This window comes from Xyrauchen texanus, chromosome 3, assembly GCF_025860055.1.
Source record: "Xyrauchen texanus isolate HMW12.3.18 chromosome 3, RBS_HiC_50CHRs, whole genome shotgun sequence".
Lineage (NCBI taxonomy): Eukaryota > Metazoa > Chordata > Actinopteri > Cypriniformes > Catostomidae > Xyrauchen > Xyrauchen texanus.
Window position 1 is genome coordinate 25,717,362 of NC_068278.1, and position 26,667 is coordinate 25,744,028.

At 41.8% G+C, this 26,667-nt stretch overlaps 1 protein-coding gene across 2 annotated transcripts in view; it reads right to left on the minus strand.

The window, feature by feature from the left end:
- Positions 1-26,667, minus strand: part of LOC127629034 (transmembrane protein 8B-like) — a 226,650-nt gene that overhangs the window by 38,854 nt on the left and 161,129 nt on the right. For both annotated transcript variants that reach the window (XM_052106051.1, XM_052106059.1), the window contains one exon: positions 5,072-5,451. In XM_052106051.1, the coding sequence (XP_051962011.1) occupies positions 5,072-5,451 (380 nt within the window). The remainder of the gene's footprint in view (positions 1-5,071; positions 5,452-26,667) is intronic.

A 26,667-nucleotide genomic window follows, 5' to 3' on the forward strand; every position in this document is an offset into this window, starting at 1 on the left:
AAGTAACCCAAAAGTGTCAGCAAGCAGCTGAAATTCAAGGAGTGAAGACTCAGTACTCTCTGACATACATGAGGGAAATACTGCAAATATGAGCACATTTACATGTTGTGTGCCTTTCTGACAATTTCTGAATTTGTTTCCCTTACTCACTTCTGATTGCAAGAAGACTCAGTTCAGATTATTCTGCTATAATACACTCTAGGATATAATTATCTTTTTCCACTGTCTGCTCTCTCTAACTTTCTGATGACTTGCCCTGAGTCCAGAAGAGACCAGGTGCCTGATGGTTGAAATAGGAATGCTCCCGTTAAGAAATGTGCTCATAAACCCGAGCGACGTCCATTGAGCACACATCCTTCATCTAGCTGTCCTAACAACATATTTCCCAGATGGCAGCATTTGGCTAGAAAGCGTAAATCAGTTGTATTACAACTGTGACCCTCACACAAGGAGGTATACTGTACAGTACTCAATCTTTAAGAGAACACATTTTTTAAATGCCCAGTTCAGCCAGAAGACTAAACACGCCACAGATCATCAGCTACCTTTCTAAGTGCTGCATGGAAATTTGTAATCTTTAACTCCATAACCCAGGCCAGTTTATCAGAGAGAGTCAAGAAGATAATTTCAATGCTCGCTACTTTTGGGAAAGTTTGACATTAATGATCAAAACCTTTGGACTTAACTACAAGTCAGATCTTAAAGAAACTGAGTGGGTATTTACACTTAGTCACTTCATGTGTTTTTATTGATCGGATTGCTATCTGATTGAATAAGTACTTTCTATATACACTTTGCTACTGTACATCCAGAATATGGGTCTTTTGTTCTGTATCTGCATCATAGAGTAATATGTTAGGTATTGTTGAAACACTAGTTCTATAGATGGGCCGATAGCTGGAGATCTATTGAGGGTATGGAAGGTTGAATATGATCAGCTGATTCTTGTCTCTTGTAAACACAGACCAGAAATCAAGCCAACCAGAAATAAGCCGAAAGAGTGTCTTCTTGTCTTTTTCTTCATTTGGCAAACCTGACTCAGCCCAGATATCGTTTATGTTACGGATGTAACCTCCATTCCCTGATGGAGGGAACGAGAGAACCTTTCGCATCTCTGATCTATGAGAAAAGGCCAATGAGAAATTGGCAGAATGAATTTGCATGTCCCGCCCCTGGACATAGGAGTATAAATGGGGTGATTCATTCAGAATTTTTCTGAGGAGCCGACAATGAGGTACAGCAGCAACAGTAGCTCGGTTCAGCGATGTAGTCGGGAGGACACAACGTCTCGTTCCCTCCATCAGGGACCGGAGGTTACATCTGTAACCTAGACATTCCCCGTCCGTCGCTCACTTCGACGTTGTGTCAAAGTGTAGGTATTGCGCCGTCGGGAGGAAAAAACGCGTCCCGAGGCTCTGGTGCTTAGAGAAGACTCGAAGCACTTACCTTGCTCTTCACACCCGGCAGGGGGGCGGATTAGTGACTGAGAAGGAAGGCGTCTGGAGGCGTCCTCTAGACTCATCAGAACCGGCCGGCCGGGGGGGGGACAACAATCGTGGGGCTAGAGGCAAGAGGTCTGCGTCCAATGTGCCGGGACTGTTGAGGTGTGGCGGCAGAGTGCCGTGAGAACGGTATTTGTGGGCCAGGCGACCCAGAGACAAAGGGAATTGCTCTTTTATTGAGAATGTGGGTACGGGGTGCGGCAAGTTAAATAAATTCAACTAATTATCCTACTCCCCACCCTCCAACGGAGGGGGGGGGGCGGAGTGGTCTTCTCACCAGCTCCGGAGCAAACTTGGTCCCTGGGTCATCCGTCTCAGGAACGCTTGGGAGCCTTCCGGGTCCTCAAAGGGGTTTGTGAGACGGGGGGTGTTCGCTTCCTGTGGGGCGCTCGATGCAGCGTCTGAGAGCTGGGCCCGGGTTGAGGCGGAGCTGCACGTTTTTTGGAAGCCGCAGGAGGATGCCCTCGATGAGCAGACAGAGCGTGGCCTGTGATGGCAGCTTTGCGGTGGGGCATGATGTGAGATATGGCCGCCGTCTTCTTCTTTTTCCTCCTGAGAACTGCTGGGAAGGAGAAAGCCGCTGATATGAGCCGTAGATACAACAGCAATCGCTCAGAGATGGGAGGAAACAGACTGTGACTCGCAGCTCGCTGATCACACAACCGATCGGCTCCGAAGAAAATTTCTGAATGAAACAGACGCATTTCCCTCCCCAACGTCGAAGTGAGCGGCAGACAAGGTACAGCAGAGTTTGGTTGACCAGACTCAAGCCAATGTTCAGACAGATGAATAACTGTCTTTGCTTTGTTCCTTTTGGTTGACCGGACTCCACCAGACTTCAGCCACATGTTATTTCACACAAAGGCATTACAATTTCACTGCCAGAGCAAACCAGAAGTGCCACTTTGTTTCTATCTGGAAACGTGTCTCTGCCAAATGGATATAAATCCGATCTTCAATTCCCATGCTATGCAAATAAAACTGAGATCACTTCCGTGATTATGCTAATGCCGAGCAGTGAATTTAAAAGATATGATTTATAATTTGATTCCAAGTGACTTTGGCCAGTGCATGTTGAGTTAGAATTTTATCTCTGTGTGTGTGTGTGCTGTGTAAATTGGTCCGTGTTCCTCTTCTCTTTGTTTGAATGTGAGGACTTTTCGTGAAAACTTTCAAGGAGTTTGTGGTGACATAAATTTTCCCCTCAGGGCTTCTCGTAGGTAAGATACGTCATGCACTCATTGTCAGTGTTTAGTTTCAGTGATGTAATTAAATTAAGAAAAAGGTTCTGTCTCTCCTACAACATGCATCGGTTTCTTAATTTGTTATTACGTATTCCGTGACACAATCCATATGCAAATACCTGGTAGCACCTGTTACAGTATGTTTCACATTTTTCCTATGGTGATTTAGCGCTGTTTGGGCGGAGTAAAGTTTACATATGTGGCTTGAACAGCCAGATGCATTTACACTTGACTGAGTTTTGAGTGGAATGCGTAATTGGATTTACTGCATATCCATCTCATACAAGTCTGGGAAGGCATTTACACATAGCAATCTGATCAGGAAAAATGCATAAAGTGACTAAGTGTACCCGCTGAAGACAGTAAAGCACATAGCTTAACAAATCCTTTTTTAGTTGTTTCCTCACTCTTATGCCTTGAACTTGCATTTTTAAAAATCCTCTATAAAGGTCTTATTATGCTCTCAGAGAGTTAATTTTGTGTGATGACTCTTTACATCAGTACAGTTCGAGGCATTTTAGTTGTCAAAAAAACCTGTTACCAGCCACCCTCTCTTCATCATCAGCTATCACACAGTCATAATCGCACAGCCATCTCTCAGCATTCACTCTCAGTGCCAAGCATCCCACCTTTCAGCGACTGAAAGCCTCATATATGTGTTTTTTTCATGTAACCTTTACCACCGAGAGCTAATTTTTCTCTCTTTTTCCTTTTCAGTGCCACTCATGGAAGCATCCATTAAATGCAGCAATAAAATCAGAGACAGACAGAGGGTGTTGTGGCCTTCACCATACATTTATATTTTAGTGGAGGCATGAGTGATAAACAGAGGTGGAAAGATTACTGAAAAATCATACTCAAGTAGAAGTACTGTTACTTCCCCAAAGAAATGTTTGTGAGTAAAGGTAGCTGTCCTAAAAACTACTCAAGTAAGAGTAAAAGAGTAGCTCATTTAAAAGTACTCATGTGTAGTGTGTATTGAGTACTGAGTTGCAAAACATATGCCCTATTATAATGAACACTATATGCCAACTGTTACAATACATCACGTATCTACGATAAACACTACCATGAATCTGATTCCAAAAAATATAAGGGAGACATGATAACAAGGGACATGATAATTAAAATTTAATTTTCAATACACTGATCACCATTTTAAATCGTAATGTATGAAACAATTACATTAAAATATGTTTATGTGTAGGTTCTAAATTTCCCTTAATGCCTACAGAGCATTACTGTTGTGCACAAAACATGTTCAAACAATGCAAGAAATGCAAAAAAAAAAATATCCTTCACATACATTGAATGGACATACAGAGCTGAAATATTCAATATTTTTGTTCTTCTGAAGAAAGAAAGTCATAGACAGATGTCATGAGGGTGAGTAAATGATAAGAGAATTTTCATTTTTGTGTGAAATATTTCTTTAAGTAGCACATGGAGGGCCACATTTTCCTCCTTTTGAGATACAATATTCAACATTGATTTAGTTCTTGTATCTTTTAAGCCCAGCAATAGTTGTTTTCCCCAAACCATCGAATTTATGGTACTAAAATAGCTGAAGCTGAAATTGAAGTACCACAATTTCCTTTAGCAGCACATGCATGCCGTACACCTGCAATTTGAGACCTAAAAGATGTTTCAGTATTTGCTAGTGATAAATTAAGGTATTTCTGTTATTTCACAATGACATTTTAGGACAAAAATTATAAATAATGCAAAAAGTTTCCTTTGTTGAATGGAGCTATAATTTATTTTATGGATTTTAGGCTAGTATATGTAATACTGTGACAGATTAAAGGGTATTACAGATTACGAATGCATTCGTTCTGCCTAGAACGATTGCCTTGTGGCTGGTACAAGGTAATCCTTTCTAGTATAAAGTAGGCACATCTCAGAAGGCAAAATAAATAACCATACAATGTTCTTTGAAAGATATTTCAAAGGTAACAAATTAACAAAGTAGAAATGAACAGGAATACCACAGTATTTTCTTCAAACAACAAGTACAATAATAGTACTGTGTTTCTATCTAAAAGAATGAAAATTTGCAGAATACTTTCAACACATTGTACAATATAGACACATTACACTGACACACAACACACATTAAAGGGATAGTTCACCCCATTCAATGAAATTTAAAGGAGACTATGGCTAATACTTTGCATTATATGTTTCATAAAATACATTTATATAGGTTTGAAACAAAATGAGTGAGAGTAAATTATGTAAAATATGACAGAATTTTCTTTTTTGGGGGTGAGGGGAGGGGGGTAAACTATCTCTTTAACAAAGTTTTTACCCATTTTGACTTACCACATTGAGCTTGAGCTCCATGTTGAGGACACCTCCACTGTCAAGCACTGGCATTAAGTTGATGGCAAATATTGCAGCCCTGTCTGGTGGAATAGAGATGTTGGGTCCAAAGAATATGTAGAAATGAACTGAAAATGTATCCAGCTCATTGCGCAGTGTTGGTCGGATGGGCCAGCATTTACTGGTATCAGCGGTGGGAGCTAAGTAAGTGATGCTGTCTTCAGCTGATAGTATGGGTCCTTGATCCGAACTGTTCTTGGACAAGTTAGGCAAGCTGGCAGCAGGCAGGGTCTCTGACAAAGAGAATCCCATTGCAGTGCCAAATGACTGGGGCATGTTCATGGCTGAGGAACCCTTGGGGACTGTGGGCTTTGAACAATCTGCAGAGAAAAGATTAAAAGAGGTGTTTAAAATTGGGACACAGATTTTCCACTGAGAAACTTGAAGGTAAAGCTAGTTAAGAGAGATGTAAGATAAGAATGAAATGAAGATGTCTTGAACTCTGACGAATCCCTTGACAGAAACTGACAGCTCAAACTACACTCTCAGGCTAAAAGCATCTTCGTGTCATCCCACTGTTGCTTTGTCCTTGATTTAAGCAGCATTTCAGTGGTGACATACAGTCCACTTTTTTAGTTTCATGAATTTGTTTAGATGTCTATGTCAAGATGACAGGCCAAATGATTGCTGAAAGTGTGTGTAGTTTTAAGTGATCTGACTCAATTTTGTGTATTGTCTTAGGTAGACCACAGAACGGCTAAGGGAATGGAGGGAGGGAGCAATTATTTCATCTGATATTTTCTTTTATAAGTATCTCAGCTCTGCGGAACTTGTATGCCAGACAAAATGGGCAGTGGTGGCTCAGCGGTTAAGGCTCTGGGTTACTGATCAGAAGGTCATGGGTTCAAGCCCCAACACCACCAAGACACCACTGTTGGGCCCTTGAGCAAGGCCCTTGAACCTATCTGCTCCAGGGGCGCCGTATCATGGCTGACCCTGCACTCTGACCCCAGCTTAGCTGGGATATGTGAAAAATAAATAATTTCACCATGTATATGCAGAAATGTATGTATAATGTGTGACAATTGGTCAAATTAAATTAAATTAAAAACAACAACAACAAAAAACCTACAAAATCTTGTATTTGGAGTTTGAAGTCCTCATTTGAATTGTGACAGATTCTTTGCATTACAAAAACATTGTCTCCCGAAACAAATTAGATCATGATTGTTCTTAACATCTTTTAATTACAGGCTTTGTCGTAACACAGCACGTTGTAAATTAGAAGGGATTATAGAACACACTTTGATTAAATTTATATTTGCAAAACAATGCTGTAGAATTGAGATAACTAATTGACACTGACGAGGACAACAAGGAAATCCTCCACACATTTCATTGTTGCCTGATTGCCTCAGGGTGTGAATGTTACTGTGGACTCAATAGTTTTAGGATGATATTTCTAATCTCACCAACAACTATCACAAAACCAGTAAAAAAAGGTGAAAATTTGCTAAAAAGCTATGTCACGTTAAGCTACACAGCTCTGTTTCCACAAATTTCTCTTTTGCCTCTCTTAAAAGATAGTTTCCCCACAAATTAAAATTATGTCAACATTTACATGTTGTTCCAAACACACTCAAAAATAAAGCTCTTTGGCTGAACATAGTTCAGTCATGGACAGTTGTTCCACTTGTTTGAAATTAGCTTTCTTAAAGGTGCACTCAGTAATTTTTTTACATTTTAAATCCTAAAGACATGAATTGTAATTTTGCAGTATATGTAGGAAATCCTGATCACTCATATTAAAATGAAGACTCCAGTCATATCAGAAACTTTATAAAAGCTTGTAACGGGGTTCAGGGATGGGCAAGGAGGAGGCGGGAACAGGCAGAAGAGTAAACATAACTTTAATGAGATAAAACAACTTACACAAACAAACAAACAGACACAGACACACACACACACACACACACACACACACACACACACACACACACACACACACACTGCGGCCTCATGTGTCTCTCTCTCACTAACTGGTCCCCTCTGTCTCGTTTTTATCCCGCTCCCATCTGATTAGTACAATTCAGTGCCAGGCTTGCATCCTCATGTCCTGGCCACGGCCTCCTCGTCACACTCCTCCACTGCCCGATTCAGGCCAGGGAAACCTCCAGCATGACGTATTACCCTCCCTTCCTGGAGGGGAGGTCTTGCCCTTCCAGCAGTTCTTCTGCTGGCTGGTCTTCCCTGCCTTTCTGGAGCCCTGGGAGAGATGAGCTGAGGGAGGGGGAGAGGGAAAGTGCGAGGGGGGAGAGACACAGAGAGAGAGAGAGAGAGAAAACTTGCTCGCCGGTCCCCGGATACGACGTTGCCTGGTTCTCAGCCACTCCTCCACCCTCGGGCGGACGGCAGTAAATCATCCGACCCCTGGCGGATGTTAATGGCTCCTCCCTTTCCGTGAGGATGGCAAAGGTTCCTCCGACTCCCGGCGGCCGGCATTGACAGGGGCCATGTGTGTTTCTCTCTCTTTTGAACTGGTGACTCCGGCTCATCTTTATCCCCCTCCCAACAGATTAAGGCCAATTCAGCGCCGAGTTAACATCCTCACGGTCCCAGTTAATCCCAGTAACTGTCTTGTTATTTGACACTTTCACATATTGTGACATATTGTAAATAATGATGGTTGACTGTGGATACAAAATTTCTACAATGTTATCTGAAATTGAAAACTATTGATTTTAAATTATGCTGCATCCAAGCCGCTAGGTGTCAGTGTAAGTCCAAGATGACACAAAGACAAAAGTTACTGAGTTCACCTTTAACTCATAATCTCAACATAAAGACTTTGTGTAGAATGAACCCAGTTAAATTGGCAAACTCAATTGGGAAAACTCAAACTACTACTTGACTTTAGATTAAGGGTTTTACAAATCCACAATCCCAATCCCAAAAATCCCTAAATGATGAGAAAAGCTTACCATTCTCAAAAGTGGATTATTATTACCTCGGGTGGGTAGGGTAATTAAATGTCAGTCAATGTGGAGCTGTACCTGGATCCTGGTGAACCAAATATTTTATGTAGCCTCACATCACCACAGTGCAGCTGAGCAGAGTCTCACTTTTATCCTTGAAATTTAAATCATATAAAATATGATTGATATAAACTGATGACCGATCTAATGACTTTTGAATCTGCATCAACAATAATCATCTTTACATCCTAGCAGTTGCTCTGAGAGCAAGGGCCAACGTTGCAAATGTCTCGTTTTAGAGGGTGAAGCTGAGGATACATCTCAACAAAACCTGGCACGCCCGAGACTTAATTAGCACACAAATCCTGCAATGTGTTTAAGGCCTCTCTGTCTGATCAAATAAACCCTTTTTGCTCCTCTGTAATTACATCTATTTTGGCATAAAATGTAATTATAGTCCTTGCTGACAAAACCAATGATGGGCAAAATATCACAATTAGCGAATCGAGGACATCAATGAGTGATGGCACTTGAACATGCAACCTGGATCATGATGATGATGTGTCATCATGTGCTCTATTCAGCACCTGCTATTGCAGATGCAATACTTTTCCACTGAAACTTTTGTCTAAGAGGTCAGACTCGGTAATGACATCGTAAAGCTGCATTAGAAATAATTTATTCAATCTTACTATTGTCTATATAGTTATCCAGATGTGGGGTATTATAAAGGGATCAAGTGTCGGAGATATCTTTGTCAAGAAGTGGTAACTTAGCAACCAAAAATAACATCACTTCGAAAGCACCTACTGTAACAATGATTGGTTTGACGGCAAAGGTTTTCTCAAGAAAATGTCAAACTGAACAGCAGTGAAACACTTTCACTCAGAATAATCAAACAGAAAACTATTTGGATTGTGCTCAGTGTAGTTGCACACCACTTAAGCTAGGGATGATTTATAGGATGACTATAAAAGCATTCACATGCATGATCTAACACCGATTATGCTTAATAAGACAACAGTGCATGTGGTCATGCAAATGTCTTAAATGGCTTTCCTTTATCAAGGTAAGTTCATAAACAGTTTAAGCATAAATTGACTGGTACACAGGGTTGGGAGGGTTACTTTTGAAATGTATTCCACTACAGATTACAGAATACATGCTGTAAAATGTAATTTGTAACGTATTCCATTAGATTATTAAAAGTCAGTAATATATTCTAAATACTTTGGATTACTTCTTCAGCACTGGTAGACTATAAAAACTCTGCCAGTACAGTAAGACAAAATACATATGTTAAAAATACATTCTCTGAAAACCTAAATATCTTATGCAGTGTTGTTTCTAAAACAAGACTAATCAAATTGATCTTGTTTTAAGCATTTTTTGATATTTTAACAGGAAAATAATATAAAAATTATGATCTAACATGAATTTTCTTGATAAAAAAAATGTGATTGTAAAATGGTTAGAAATAGAATATTAGCTTAGCATAAAGCTGACAATATACACAAGGTTTATTTATATTCCTTCTGCTCCAAACGTACTTCTCTGTCTGCTTGTATGAATGCAACACATCATAAGAAGTATTTCACTGCTGTTCAAATGCACTTTGGATCACATCATTTATATGTATAAATGTTTTCCATCTGAAAGGACTAAATATTAAATAAACAAAAAATGACAATAAAATGCTAAGTAATCTCTTCAGTAATCAAAATACTTTTTTAATGTAACTGTATTCTAATTACTAATGATTTAATTTGTAACTGTAGTGGAATACTGTTACTTATATTTAGAATTTAAAATTTGTAGTCCCGTAGTAATTCAGTTACTCCCCAACCCTGCTGTTACATGTATTGTAGATTAACAAGACCTTAACTGGCTTATTCAATGTGCACACTTGTTGTGTGGATGCCTCATGCTGTTTACATTTTCATCAAAAGCTGAGAATAACCCGTTGATTTTAAATCTCATGTAAACGGGTTTCTTGTAGTCATTTTTTTAATGAGCTAATTTTTGGTAGTTATCAGTGTATTTGGTGTGCATATAGATGCACTGAATATTTACATTTATGTATTTGGCAGATGCTTTTATCCAAAGCGACTTACAGTGCATTTATTACAGGGACAATCCACCCCCCCCCCCGGAGCAACCTGGAGTTAAGTGCCTTGCTCAAGGACACAATGGTGGTGGCCGTGGGGCTCAAACCAGCAACCTTCTGATTAACAGTTATGTGCTTTAGTCCATTACACCACCACCACTTCATACATTATCATACATTGAGTCCTACAAAATGTCTGCCATTTGATATAATAGCAATAGAGCGCACCAGTCTGGTTGCTGAAGTAAAAATCCCATTTATTTTTTCCATCGACTAATTGATTTTCAAGGATAACTTATAAACATTTAAAGACCAACCTACCATGATCTCTGAGGTTGTTAAATGTTGGTATATGCTTCCACTGAAGCCATCATTCCTTGTTATTTCAACTTCATTGTTTTAAAATCATGTTTAATAATGTAATAAAAATTAAAACAAACACTATATACAATAAAAAAGCTGTTACCATCAGAGCATGCTGTTTTGATTCAGCGATGCAACCATGTTCTCTGACATCAAACAAGGAATATATAAACTAGTTACTCCACTCAAGCCTTCTCCCATTCCATTCATCACTCATTCTAACCACTTCCGGTGCTGGGAAAGTGGAAGAACAAGGTTTTTAGCACCTTTGATACTTCTATGACGAACTCAGAATCCCATGCTGCATTGCAGTGTAAACAATATGGTGGTGTGCATAGTCGGCAAGTGCATTCGTGATTGCATCTTATCTATCATAATCAATCATTTTAAAACATCTAAAAAGCACATTATATGTTTGATAATAATAATCTGACCTTCTGTGCACCTGCTATTATATAATCTGTCCTCCAGTGCATCTGCTGTGGTGTAAGATAAAAATTTTTTTTAACACATTAAAGAACCCATGCACGAGGATCCATCAGTACAGGAGAAACTCAAGTGTGAAAAGGTTAATAGTGGAATTCCTGGAGAACATTACATCACTCATGGTCCAGAGGGTACAGATCCACCAATCAGAGAACCGCGGTCAATGACGCCCACCAAATATGTCCAGCAGCAACCCCCACTTCCATGTCACATTGTGAATGATGCAATCAATTCTGTCTGCCTACACTCTCAAAGTACACACTGTATGTATACAGTATATGTATATTTTAATATTTCAGAACAATTTGAAGTAAATTTTATATATATTGTTACCATACTAATGATCAACAACATTAAAATCAATAGTTCCCCTTTTGTTACCCATTTGTGCTGTTGAAATCTGCGCAGGTAGTCGACGCGGGAAGTTGAATCAAGCATCACTGGTAGATGGGAAGAGACTTAGGTGGTGCTCCGGCTAAAAAAATCTAAATATACATGTAAATATAACAACAGCTGGACGGAAGAATTTAATTTCTTATCTCTCGGACCTATATCGACAATGGTCACGCCTTTTGCATAGTGTGTCGTATTGATTTTAATACCGGACACGGTGGGAAAATGACGTTACTCAGCACATGAAATCACAACGGCACAATTTGTATGTAGTTAGCCTGCCTCTGCCGTCCACCCCGCTCAGAGGTCTCCCAGATTTTGTAACCCAAATGTTGACAGGCATGCTTGGGGGTGGGGAGGGAAAGTCGGGAAATGTGTTGGAGACACAGTGCCTAGCCTGGAAATATCTGAATAAGTGAGTAGGGGGTAAGTTGTGAAAGGTGGATAAATCTGAGAAACTGGGAAAAACATTGCCAATGTATAGGTCACTGATGCTCACTATGCCATTTCTCTCCCAGAGACGAAAGACGGGATCTAACTGAGAGGGTAGAAAGAGATGATTGCTGCAGATGGGCATTAGAGTAGAGGCAGAACAAGACTGAAAGTGACGCCTGAATTGATACCATATTTTAAGAGAGGTACAGACAACTGGGTTGTCTGTGTAGCGAGACATTTAGCGAGAAGGAGATAAGGGGATGGAAGAGAACAAGAGAGCAGGTAAGGAAGATGACACACATGACCCAGCCTCAAGTTGGCACCACAATGTCTGTGGAGCATCCAGCCAAAACAAACACAAAATAGTATTTAATTTGATCTAACAACAGTTCCAGTCCTCTAATCTGATTGGACAAGAGGCATTTTAAGAGTTCTGAAATTCAGTGTAACAGCACTGGGATGCTTCACTCTTTGTATCACTCTGCATGACTGGGTTCACATACACGTATGGATTGTTATAGCCATGTGTTGTAAAGGCTGCCTTTTTCAACAGCTCTATAAAAACCCACAATAATCAAAGACTGTGTGAGGTGCTGTGACATTCGCTGCTACTTTTCACACATAAGTTTAAACACTATGACAAATAGTTCCTCACTTTCCACTGGATATTCTACTTGAGATTTAGCTGAAGAGCTGCTACACATCCTAGAGTAGGATCATATTCAACTCTCATATTTCGATTAGACTGCCAGTTATTCTGTCATGGTTGTCAACAAATCTTTGTAGATTTCTCACTCAGCGTCAGAATCCTAAACAAACGTTAAACAAGGAAATGCCATCTTTGTTGAATGTGTCAAGAAATGTACTGTATTTCCTTGAGGCTACATCCTTTGACCACCAAGGCCTAATATAACACACAGAAGAACAAACTTCTGTGCAAGGCTCACCTCGCAAGTTCAAAACATTATTGGCATGCGACCGTTTGATGAACCCAGCATCTGCTGCCTTCTAGGGCACTGAGACTGACTCTCTGAAACCGAGTGAGATCAAAGTTTCATTTTTTGACCAGTGCTCATGGCTAATGCAGCATCAGTTTAACAAAGCACCACTTTAAAGGCACTGCTAAAATAAATGATAAAATGCTGCTCAAATTAGCAGAGATGTGTGAGACGTGGAATGCCTAAGAGAGAGGGTAAATATACCACTACAGTATTGTTATACAATGTTGAATGCATTTCACTCACCGCCATAAATATTTCATGTAGCGATTTCTTTCAGCTCAAGGCAAAGATAGAGTGCTCAATAAATGATGCATTTTGGTATATTAGACCATACAGGGATCCATTCTAACATGAATATCTCCTTATCTTTATTGTGAGATTAGATTCATATTTCTCATTTTGTGAATCAATATCTTTCAACAAAAGTCAATCACAAAGCGAATTAAACATCAAATGCTTTGTACAGAGATTAACAAAGCGAAATAAAATAAATACAAAGAAGAAAAACAAAACATGGCCATGGCCACAGAGATTCACACGGAGTACGAGAGCATGAACGGCACTCATGCTGAGTTCCTGAAAGAATCCAATGTCAGTGCATATACGTATGAGAGAACGTCTAGTAACCTCCATTTCCTGATGGAGGGAACGAGACATTGTGTCGAAGAAGAGACACTAGAGGTCTCTCTTGGGCGCCTTTTGCATCTCTGATCTATGGAAAAGGCCAATGAGAAATTGGCAGGCAGAATTTGCATGTCCCGCCCCTGGATATACAGGTATTTGGGAAATGCATCTGTTTCATTCAGGATTTTTCTGAAGAGCCGACAATGAGGTTCGGCCGCAACAGTGGCTGGGTTCAGTGACGTGGGCGGGAGGACACAACGTCTCATTCCCTCTATCAGGGAACGGAGGTTACATCCGTAACCTATGCGCTCCCCGTCTGTCGCTCACTTTGACGTTGTGTTGAAGAAGTGACACTAGGGGTCCAATTTAAATCACGCCATGCGCTGAGCCGTGTACTGCTGACACAGGAGCGTGCAGGTATTTTACGTGCCAAAGCGACCGGCTGTGCCAGGCTGCATGTACCCTTCCCCAATGCCCCATAAAATCGTCAAAGCCTTCTGGTTCTTTACCCCCAACAGGTGGGAACAAGGCGACGTGCCAAACATGGGAGCAGGCCGCACCAGCCGCGCCTTTTCTCTCTCTGTGTTTCTCGCAAAGAGATAAAGCGGCTGGGGCCATCTTAACGCTATCATACGCACTCGGGAAAGGCGAAATTTCCCAGTTTTCCTATTCTTTCAGGGGGGAAAGACCCTGCGGAGACCACACCTGCCCAGTTTGGGGGAGGTAAAGAGTGGTGAAATACATCACATGGGCTTTTAGGCCACATGTGGAGAATGGCGCGGTGGTAGATCCTACCTCATTGGGAGGGAGGAGTTGCTACAAACACGGCGACCGAGGGTCCGTGAGGACTGTCCAAGGGAGACGCGGGTCCGCTCGCAAGGGGACCGCACCGCAGAAAATACGCACAGGGGGTAAGTCCACGTGGGTGCCCGTCCTGTGGAGCACCTATTCCAGTACAGGGTAAATTCAGTATCTGCATTGGTCTTGGTCGGCGAATTCCTCCGCTGAATTCGAGGACCAGAGGCCTAGGGAGAAGTAAACCAGGGAGCCGAGTTCGTGGGATCTCCTGGGGTAAAGGCGCACTATATTACATCAGCGGAGGGAAAGGGTGCTATGTTCAAGCGGTCCACTCGGTCAGTTTGTCAGCGTGTACCGAGTTCTACCAGCTCGGACCTGAGAAAACACAGGATGAAACCGACTCAACCCTGAGATTGTATAATCTCGTAAAGGTATTGGGTGTTGCCCAACCTGCTGCTCTACATATGTCAGCTAGGGAGGTGCCTCTGGCCAGTGCCCAAGAGGACGCAACACTTCTTGTTGAGTGTGCTCGGACCCGCAAGGGGGGGGCACGGCCTGGGTGTGATAGGCCAATGTAATGGCGTCAACTACCCAGTGGGAAAGCCTCTGTTTGGAGACAGCGTTCCCTTTACACTGTCCACCAAAGCAGACAAAGAGCTGCTCAGAACGTCTAAAGCTCTGCGTGTGGTCCAAGTAGGTATGCAAAGCACATACCGGACACAGCAACAAAGGGGCTGGGCCTGCCTCCTCCCGGGGCAGAGCTTGCAGGTTCGCTACCTGGTCCCTGAAGGGAGTGGTAGGACCTTGGGCACGTAGCCCGGTCGCAGTCTTAGGGTCACATGAATGTCACCGAACCTGCAGGTGTTTCTGACAGAGAACGCTTGCAGGTCCCCGTCCCTCTTGATGGAGGCGAGCACGATCAGGAGGGCCTTCTTCAGGGATAGGGCCCTGAGTCCGACTGATTCTAGTGACTCGAAGTGAGGTCTCTGAAGGCCCGAGAGGACCACTGAGAGATCCCAGGCTGCAATAGCGGCTACATACACCTTCAAGGTGGAGGGGGACAACCTCGCCTCCAACCTCTCCTGCAGGAATGAGAGCACTGACCTAACTGCGCACCTCTCTGGGTCTTCAGCCTGGGAAGAACACCAATTCACGAAAAAGCGCCACTTCGGGAGTAAAGTTGCCTGGTAGAGGGGGCTCTGGCTTGGTTGATTGTGTCTACGACGGCAGGTGGTAGACCAGCTAGATCTTCCGCATCCCGTCCAGGGGCCAGACGTGGAGGTTCCAGAGGTCTGGGTGCGGATGCCAGAGCGTGCCCCGTCCTTGAGAAAGAAGGTCCTTCCTCAGGGGAATTCGCTAGGGAGGGGCTGTCGCGAGGAGTACAAGATCCAAGAACCACGTCCGAGTGGGCCAATAAGGAGCCACTAGAGTGACTTGTTCCTCGTCCTCCCTGACCTTGAACAGCACCTGTTCAAGAAGGCTCACTGGGGGAAATGCGTACTTGAGATGCCGCGTGGGCCAGCTGTGTGCCAGCGCGTCTGCCCAGAGGGGAGCCTCCGTTCGGGCATACCAGAGCAGGCAGTGGGAGTTCTCTCGGGAGGCGAACAGGTCTACCTGAGCCTTGCTGAACCATTCCCAAATCAGCTAGACCGACTGGGGTTGAAGCCTCCACTCTCCACTGGGCAACGCTACCACATTGAGGTTGCCCGGGATGTGAGTGGCAAGCATTGCGGATCAAGACTTGTTTGCACTGAATTAGCAAGGCAGGGGTGATGATCACACGGTGCGTGCCGCAGCGCCATGCTCGTCTCAGGACTCGAGTCTGAAGCCAGAGCTGAATCGGTCTCATATGCATCAACCCCAGCAGTGCGACCGGTGCGGAGGACGCCATATGCCCCAGGGACCGCCGTGCCTGGCCTGAAGGCAGCGAGGTATTTCAGTACTCGTTGGTGAGTCGCGCTAACATTGAGTCTAACTCTATGCCGAGAAAAGAGATGCTCTGAACCGGGTCGAGCTTGCTCTTTTCCAAGTTGACCTGAAGCCCTAAACGGCTGAGGTGCCTGAGCACCTGGTCCCTCTGGGTGCATAGTAACTCTCGGGAGTGGGCCAGGATGAGCAAGTCGTCGAGGTAGTTGAGTATGCGGATGCTGGCTTCCCGAAGCGGGGCAAGGGCTGCCTCTGCGACCTTCGTAAAGATGTGAGGGGACAGGGACATGCCGAAGGGGTACCTTGTACTGATATAACTGGCCGTCAAATACGAACCGTAGGAAGGGTCGATGTTGAGGCAATATTGAGACGTGGAATTACGCGTCCTTCAGGTCTACCGCTGCAAACCAATCTAGATGCCGGACGCAAGTTAAAATTTGTTTTTGCGTTAGCATTTTGAATGGGAGTTTGTGCAAGGCCCGGTTGAAAACTCGCAAGTCCAAGATCGGTCGTAAGCCGCAGCCTTTCTTGGGTATGATGAAGTAAGGGCTGTAGAAACCCTTCTTCATCTCGGTTGGAGGGACAGGCTCTATCGCGTCTTTGAGTAAGAGAGTCGCGAATGGTCCTGGCCAGCCAGCATGATGGATTGGGAAGTGAGAGCCACGCGTCCAAACTCCGAGCTAGGGGCACTAAGTAGACGGTTATTTTTGATGTACCCGGCAGGGCTTCGTAGCGGGGCAGAGCAGGAAATGTGGCGTCGGGAGGCAAGGATGCAACCCGAGGCTCTGGTGCTGAGAGAAGACTCGAATCACTTACCTTGCTCCACACACCTGGCAGGGGGTGGATTAGTGACTGAGGAGGAGGTCCCGTAGAGGCATCCTCTGGACTCATCAGAACCGGCTGGCTGGGGAACAGTCGTGGGGCTGAAAGCAAAAGGACGCATCCAGCATGCCGGGACTGTTGAGGTGTGATGGCACAGTGCTGTGAGAAAGGCATCTGCGGGCAAGGCGATCCAGAGACAAAGGAAAAAGGTATTTTATTGAGAATGTGGGTACCGCAGCCCGAAGGGGGTGCAGCAACTGAAATAAATTCAACAAAGGATTCTACTCCCGGCCCTCCACCGGGGGACGGAGTGGTCTTCTTACCAGCTTAGGAGTGAACATCTTGGTCTCAGGGTCAGGCATCTCAGGACCGCTTGGGAGCCTTCCAGGTCCTCGAAGGGGTCCAAGAGACAGAGGGGCATGCGCTTCATGCGGGGCACTCAGTGCAGGTGCTGAGAGCAGGGCCCATGTTGAGGCGGAGCTGCATGTTTCTTAGCTGCAGCAGGACACCCTCTGCAAGCAGACGGAGTGTGGCCCGTGGCACCAGGTCTGCAGCGGGGCAGGATGTGTGAGATGGCATCCGTCTGCTTTTTCACCGCGGCGAACTGCAGCCACAGATGTCGTTCCTGAACCACAAGCGAGGCCATCCCCTGCCCGAGTGACCTTCGTGGCCCTGAGGGCGAGGTCAGTAGCTGAGCACAGTTCCTGCAGCATGTCATCCACAAATGCTGCCTCGGTGTGATCGCTGCCCAGGTGCATGAGACAGCGCCTGTGGCCGTCAGGAGCGGAGAGCACTCTACCGCATCCAGAAACTATGCAGGGGCGGAAGGGCATCTTTATAAAGACGTGTCCTGAAAAGGACGTTCAACGCCACTGTGTATTTGCTCTTTTAGAGAAAATAACTTTTTTAGAGAAATAACTCTTTTAATTGCGCTGTCGAAGCGCCCAGGGGCAAAGCTGCACTGCCGTGCAGAGAAGGAGAACGCCGTAGATCCAACAGCAATCGCACTCAGAGATGGGAGGAACAGTGTGTGACTCGCAGCTCGCTGCATACACAACCGGTCGGCTCCGAAGAAAATTTCTGAATGAAACAGACGCATTTCCCTCCATTTATACCAGTATGTCCGGGAGCAGGACATGCAAATTCAGTCTGCCAATTTCTCATTGGCCTTTTCTCATAAATAAGAGATGCAAAAGGCACTCAAGAGAGACCCCTAGTGTTGCTTCTTCAACACAACGTCGAAGTGAGCAACAGACGGGGAATGGTCATTTCAGGCACTGCTGTCCACCATGCTATTGTTTCCTATTTTCATCCTACTCTTCTCTCTTACCACACGGATCATCAAAATTATCTGGTGCTTTCTAATATAAGTGTGCCTAGCTTTATATTGATTTAAATGCAGTGTGAAAAGATTGAATAATGTCAGTATGATTAACAAGGCAATATCTGTTACTCAGGAAACAGGTTGCTGGGCTACTGAGCACTCAATTCTTCTTTCTTTCTTTCTTTCTTTCTTTCTTTCTTTCTTTCTTTCTTTCTTTCTTTCTTTCTTTCTTTCTTTCTTTCTTTCTTTCTTTCTTTCTTTCTGTCTGTCTGTCTGTCTGTCTGTCTGTCTGTCTATCTATCTATCTATCTATGATAGAAAATCAAGAGGATGGTCTTGTCGCTGATTGGATGCTACATCCACAGAACGAGGGCAGCAGGGGCACAGTAAATACAACAATATAATAATAGGTTTTTTTACAATTGCCATTTTGTACATGTAGGCTTCCATGGTAACAAGCCAAACCATGTTATACTATCTTGGTAATACTTCATTGCATTGTTCTATGGTTCTGCCACATTACTGCTGTAAGGTCCTAAACATTAATATGGCAAAATAAAATAACATAACATAACAAGCATGGTATTACCGGGGTAATGCCATGGTAGCGAATGATTATTATATTCATATTTCATTATATTTTCATGGCACTCCAAGGTACTTGTAAAAAAACTGCTTAGTGATTAATATGCAAATCAGAAGCAACGCATAATATAAGTATTGAAATTATACTGTTTTAATATAATAATGGGAAAGGTCAAATCTAACAGAGCACAAGCTGAGATTTTCATTCAACTCCCACAGTGGAGTGGGAAGATGAATGAGAAGAGTGGACAGATGAGATGTGGGTGGTTGGTGCACGTTTCTCGAGTAAATTCCTCCCACGGATTCCTGCCAATACAAATCACACCCCCAAGTCATACAGCTACAATACATCTCAGAAATCTAGAGGAGGGCAGAAGGAAAACAACACAGGAAAACTCAACTGTACATCAGTGGAGATTATGCAAGGATCTTAGTGGCAGTCTAGGCCCTCTGCTGAGATATCCTCTTGTGCAGGTCAAGTAAAGCACAGAGAGGGAGAGGAAAAAACTTCAGCTGTATTACTATGGTAAATGTTCCGTGAGAAAGAAAAATTAAGAGAGCATTCTGAACAGCTTCTAATGTCTTTCTCCTCTCTCCCTTCGATGTAGAGAATTAACAAGGCCCTGGTTAACAATTCTCCTTGAGTGATATTTGTTCCTTTGCATTTATACCAAAAAGACCATGCCATACTGCAAAACAAGAGGACACTTCATTGGAACATGAACCTTAAACTGTTGATCTGAGGAACCTCACCATAAAAACAAATTCAAGAGGTGACTGTAATACCACAAAAGGTACCTTCTCTGTCATAATACCAAGTCAAAATAAAGCAATAAGCTGCAGCAGACTGTGCAATTGTGTCATGCCTAAAACCCCTATACATGTGGTAAAATCACTGCTGTGCATGGACTCGAGTGGCAACAACAGCACTATGGCAGAACACACCAATGTTCAGTAAAGAGTTACATTAAAATATTTGATGAGCGGGTAAAAACAAGTCTTCCACCAAATAATATTGTTTATTAATCTAACTCTAGTCTGCTTGAAGTTGCCTGAACAAAAAAGCAACTTTGTGCATTAATATAGTGTATGTGATTGAACGACCACAGGTGTGTGTTTATTACAATTTTACAATGTCTTCAAGCGCAGCTCATCCAATCAGAATTTAGAGTTGGAACGATCTTTATTATTAAATACATTCTTGCTGGGTACTTTCAAAGGTATTGAAAGTACATAGGCCAGAAAATTTGCATATGATTGAACACCATTCTTGTTTACATTTGTTAGCATACTGTAATTTAAATATTAATGAAGTTGCCATTTTGAGGTATAGCAGATGTTTTGCAATTCACAGATCTAACACAATCTAAATATACTATTGTAATTAATAACACCAATTTATCAACTGTCAACATATCAAGTCACCAACAGTACAGCTGTTAACTTAAGAAAATAGAACAAAGTGGTAAAATGACAGAAACATTTTTTTCAGGCAGAATGTTGTTCTTACTTTACAATAAAACAATAATGCAGACACATCAGACAAAAATAGTGTGAGAAATAAATAAATGATGGAGAAGCTTATTATTGAGGAATATTTACTATTTTCATACATTACAGTGTAGTAATCCACAAACAACAGTGATAATCTGCCAGATATCAGACTAAACAGAAACACTGAGAGCCTTTTCACAATAGGAAATACAGTTTGCTAAACTAAACATGAACCAGATCAACCATTTCTGAGGTGAATCATTATTTGAAACAACAACAAAAAAGCATTTGAAAATCAGAAAAAGAGACAAAGGTGTACTTTGTACTTAACATCTTTCATGTGTGAATGAAATGCAGTCTTATTAAGCATTGTGAATGATGTAATCCTATTACAAACAATGGAAAAATGTAGAACTACTGGTTAAAAGTAGTTTATGATAAGTATAGACAATATTTTTAAGTTTATGGCAAAGATTATAATAATAAATAAATCATATATATAGAAATATATAAGCAGTTTGAGAGTGAAGAAGGTCGACTTGATGGAGTCATTCACAGTGCATCAAGGGAGTGGGCGTTTGCTGCAGAGCTCTTTTGATTTGATTCTCTGATTGGTGGATTTTTTCCTTCAGGATAATGTATAGTGTACTTCTTCTCTTGTGATTCCACTATTAAACACGATTTTTAAATGTGGACTGATGGCTTCAACAGAAAAATATACAACTGATTATTAACCTCGGAGCTCATGCAGTCTTTAAACGTTTATACTTGTTTTTACTCCCAGAACCCGACTGTTGTGCTCTACTGAGATTCAGCAGTACTACTTTTGGTAGTAACAGTGCTCAGGCATTCTTCATAAAAACATTCAAGATGAGCTTCAGTCAGTTTCTAAAAGCTTTTTTTCATTCTACAGCAGTTGAAAATAGGGGTGTAATGATTTATCGATCTGGATTGATGCATCGATCCAATAACCAACGATCCAATGTTATTGATACAACGCTTAAATACCTATATAGACATTTTTTAAGATTTACTTTTATTTTATTACTCTCATGTCACCCACATCTTTATGCATTTCCACCAGGTGATGAAGCAACCTTATTACATCATTTTCACTTTATGAGTGCTAAATACTCTTTTCATGTGGGACATGGATGTGCGCGGGTTCCTAATTGTGCTCTGCTAGCCGTGTAGCATGCGAGCATGTCAACCAGGCGCTCCTAAAAATGTGAGCTCTCGTGACAAACGCAGAGCGGCTCAGATGAGTGATTAATTCAGACTTCCATTGATATCATTGTGCATGCATGAATATTACATGAGAATTTGCTATTTTAAAGTGCCATGGAGCAGTTCAACCATGTGAAAAGTCTTGACAATGCTGACATTCTGAACAGCACAAACGAGGGAAAGAGAAACACATGCTCAGCTCCAGCATAAGTTATATGACTTTACACATCTACACATCAACACCCTTACTAACATTTATCCCAGTTAACTGTAACTGATTTTTTCATTACAACTCTGGAAGTTGTAGCCAAGTAAACTGCGGATAGCATGAATAGTTGGAAACAAGTCATGGGTATGCAAATACTTTGAATAGGATTCAACTAAAAAATAAGCTGTAATCAAACGATTGATGATCACTTGTGTGTGATATTATTTTTATGTTATTATCTGTATAATTTTTTTCAATATCTGAAGTACCTAATTTTGTTGTGGATGTCCCAATGTGGCTGCTAAATTAAAATTTTATTGAGAGCTCAATAAAATATTCAAATTATATTTTGGTTGCATTTGAGGGCAAAAGATTTTTAATTGATTGTATATAATAGGCACATAATATCAGAATATCGATCACAGGGCCCTGAATCAAACCAAATCAAAATCTTATCGCTGGCAGACTTGAAGTATAATTTATAATAAATTTGATGTGCTAATATCTGATCGCAGGCCAAGAGGAAATATATAGGATCGTATCGTGATGATCTTATCATGATGAAAGAGAGTTCTTCCACCAGTATCTTCAGAGTATAATCTTCTGTATATGTAACATAGAGGTCTGATCTCACAGAGACTGAGGACTGTGCAACTCATGGCAGGCCCATTGTGATCTCGAAGGTTTATTCTATTCACTCTCACTGAAAGCATGGTTAAAAATGGTACCAGTGATTAACAACCTTTTGCTTTTTCCTAGACCCCTTAACCCCTTGTGTACCTTGCTATATTCAAAAATGTAAATCTTAAGGCAAGAGTATTGCACTAAAAAAGAAAGCCTAAAGCCTCTTAAATTTATTCCTGAAATTACTGATCATGCCAAATAACATTGTCAAAATGCATGACCACAGGCAACATTTTTCATATTGAAATATGGAGAGTTTCTAAAGGGAATGTATGACAACAGATAAGGAAGAAATTGTAGCATATGACTGAGGCATTACTGAGGGCTAATCTGAGATAGATTCTAGCTGGTAAACAAGTCTTCTGTTGTGTTCACTGGCTCTATGTTCTGTAACTGCATGAGTTGGGGTGTGCGAAAGAGACAATACGATCAATATTTATTCTGGCCCTCTAAAACTGAGATGATAAAAAGATAAAACAGCAGGTATTTTTAAGGTTGTAACAACTTGTCTGCATCTGCCACTTTCACCGAAGCGCCTTAAAAACTATATCTGCTAAAGTTTTAAGCAGAAATATCAACATAATTATCTAATGTGACTACATTGAAGAATAATTCACCTCATTCAAAAATGAACATTCTGTAGTTTTTTCTGACCTTTATATTGTTTCAAACCCATACGACTTTCTTTTTTTGTGCAACACAAAAGATATATTTTAAATAATGTTGCAATCACTTATTTTTTACAACAGCAATTAAAAGTGGCTCACTTTAAAGCATAAAAAGCACCTAAAAGAGTCATAAGTGGTCCATGCAACTCATGCATCATATTAAAAATACTCTAAACGCATATGATCACTTTTATGATGCACAGACCAAAAGTTGGTAATCACTATCAATTCACTGATCAACTATCAAGCTTTAGAAAACACTAAAAGATAAATCCTGATTGGAATGGAACATATTTTGAGCACACATACACATTCATGAAATGACAAATCCTCAATGGTATTTCTCTGAAAATTATTTAGTTAAAGGCAGAGAATATTTCCAGGCAAACACAATGCACACAGCCACAGTGCAGGCAGCAATAATTGCTTAAACTATCACTCCAATCCAGAAGATTAGCAGATGTATGGATTTGATCCACCAAGACATCTCTCAAGTGCTGCAGAAAGAGGGCACAGGCAGGTCCTCTGTCCTTTTGTAGCTGACGGAATTTCTCTACCACTGTAGACATACTCCTGACAACAGTACTTACAGGGATTTTTGTGCTGTAGTGAAAAATGTAATCATCTCTGTCCAGCCTTTATTGTCTGAGGGAATGAAAAGCTCTTCCCAACATCTGACCACTATCTCAGAACGATGTTAAACAAGGTCATCTTCTGTCTCGTAAGATGGATGGGGGTATTATTAAATATCTTTGCAGCCTAATGCAAGATGCCTGTCTGCACAGAGTGGGTTTAAAGTTTAATGCATGAGGTGTTCAGGGGAGGAACAAAGGGGCAAAATGATAAAAGTTAAGAATACTTTAGGAAGATGAATCATCTTCCTGCACTATTTGATTCAAGATTACTCATATAAAACACAAGTATTTTTAAGCTGCCAGGCAGTCTGAGCATATTGCTTTGCATTGTGCAGTGGGGTACGCCAATGTCAAACAACTTAGAGGGTGGAATTCACTACGAAATAATTGCGCATGTTAGCATCTTTTATTTGTGCAGCTGCCAGCACTGCTTTGGTCACTCAAGGAATTGAGATAATAATTCAGATAATAATGCAAACACTGGCAAAAATCAGTGCCGAACACAATTTGTATGGCAAAGTCCACGATCTTACAGGCCAGTTCTGAGTGCTATGTTGTGGATGGAAGATCGTTTGTGCATAACACGCAGATTAAATATTGCATGCGAAAATATTCAACTGTTTAGTGAACATTTAACCCTTTCACATGTGTGATCAAACTGGTGTAATTATACTAGACTGGGCTCACACAAGTACAATCAAACCAGTGCTATCTGCATTCGTGCTGCTGTTTACCAGCAAAACGTGACTGAAGCAGTTGTCATAATGAACCAGCTGCTCAAATAGTCTTTTCAATATTACAATATCTTTATTTATTTTTTTTACAAACCTTCAAAAAATATCTAAATAAAAGTTTAAAGGCATTTCCATCAGAGTGCACAGTTTTGATGCAGCGATGCAGACATGTTTTCTGATGTCAAAAAAGAATATGCAAATTAGTCAATCCAATCGAGCCTTCTACCATTCAGTCCATCACTCATTCTAATCACTTTTGAACCTTCTATGCCAGGGATTCTCAACCTTTTGCCTACTTCAACCCACTTTTTGAATGCCAGTCAATGGTGTTTAATGGTGTTTCAGATGGCCCCTTACCACACCCTCCACACTTTTAGCATGTCTTAACAGAATGTGAGGACTTTTCAGACAATCTCTTACCCACCGTAGGCACCATTTCCAACTAAAATCTATGTTAAATGAATGATCTTGAATGATTTTGCTGTGACACCATTGGACCACCTACACGTAACACAAATACGGATTCGATACAAGATGCATAATTTCATCTTTAAAAATGGGACGATCCCATATTTAATGGGATGGGTGGCAACCCTACTTGGTACTGCCGCTCTGAAATGATGAAGTCCAGAGATTGGATTGAATTCAGACTAGTATGGTAATGCTTGGAGCTAGTGCGTGCAACACTGCGTAAAAAGACCTTGTCCAAAAAGATTGATTCATAGCATTTATGTATTATTGTGATTTGAAAGTTAATATTTAATGACAGAGAAATGCAGCCTCTTACTTATGTTCATTATGTAAACCTGGAGATTTTAACACGATTTGTCAATAAAGGTCACTGTTGACCCAAACGTTGCAAATGTTCAGTTCTATCCTTCTAATTGGTAATTTGTACTCATGAGAGAAAAGATCTCGCACCCTGTAGACAATGATCTGCGAGCCACTTTTGGGTTGTGACCCAGTGGTTGATAAACTCTGTTCTATGCTTATATCATGGACTCAGAATCCCATATTGAATTGCATGTAAACAACATGGCAGTGCGCATAGCCGGCAAGCACATTCACGATCATATCTTATCTATCATAATCAATAGTTAAATAAACATCTAAAAACCACAATATATGGTTGATAATATATAATATGACTTTCAGTGCATTTGTTGTGATATAATCTGTCCTTCTGTCATGAATCCCACTTTTGTTGTTCCTCCATATTACCACCAGAGGGCTCCATCCCCTGGGGATTGACTTTAACTCTCTTGACTCCATTTCCCATAATCCCCATACCTGGCAATGATTACCTGTTCACATGTTTCCAATCTATTCAGCTTTTTAAATCTCACACTCTTTCTCTCTCTCTCATTGCGAAGTTATGTTTTGCCCTGACTGACATTTCTGAGCATTCTGAGTTTACTGAATTACCTGTATATGATCCTGGACAGTTTACCCTGTTTTGACCTATTGCTGCCTGCCTACAATAAATGCCTTTTTTACCTGGATATGACCTGTCATTGTCTGCCACCTGCCCTGACCTCTTGCCTGTTAATTGACTACTCTGGATTGCCTTTGATATTGCTGTTGCTGGAGATTGTCCCCTGCTTGTATGTATTAATACATTTACTGTTATTAAAGCTGTACATGGATCTCAACCCCGCTGACTCATCATTACAGAAGACTTCGCCATAATCCGATCCAGCTGCTTTTTTTCAAATAACCACCAAGGTCTCAGCTCCTTCATCAAATCCAGTGGCACACCTCTCAATCAAGCCAGGCAGGCTTATCAATAAGGGAGACATCTGAAGCCTTCCCACGCCATGCCACAGCCACGTCTGAGTCTGCTCCACGCCATGTCACAGTCATATCTTAGTTCGCTCTACACCATGTCACATCCATGTATGAGTCTGCCCCATGCCATATCACAGCCAAACCTCAACTTGCTCCACGCCTTGTCACAGCCACGCCGCAGCCTGCTCCATGCCATGTCACAGCCACACCTCAGCCTGCTCCATGCCATGTCACAGCCACACCTCAGCCTGCTCCATGCCATGTCACAGCCACACCTCAGCCTGCTCCATGCCATGTCACAGCCACGCCTCAGCCTGCT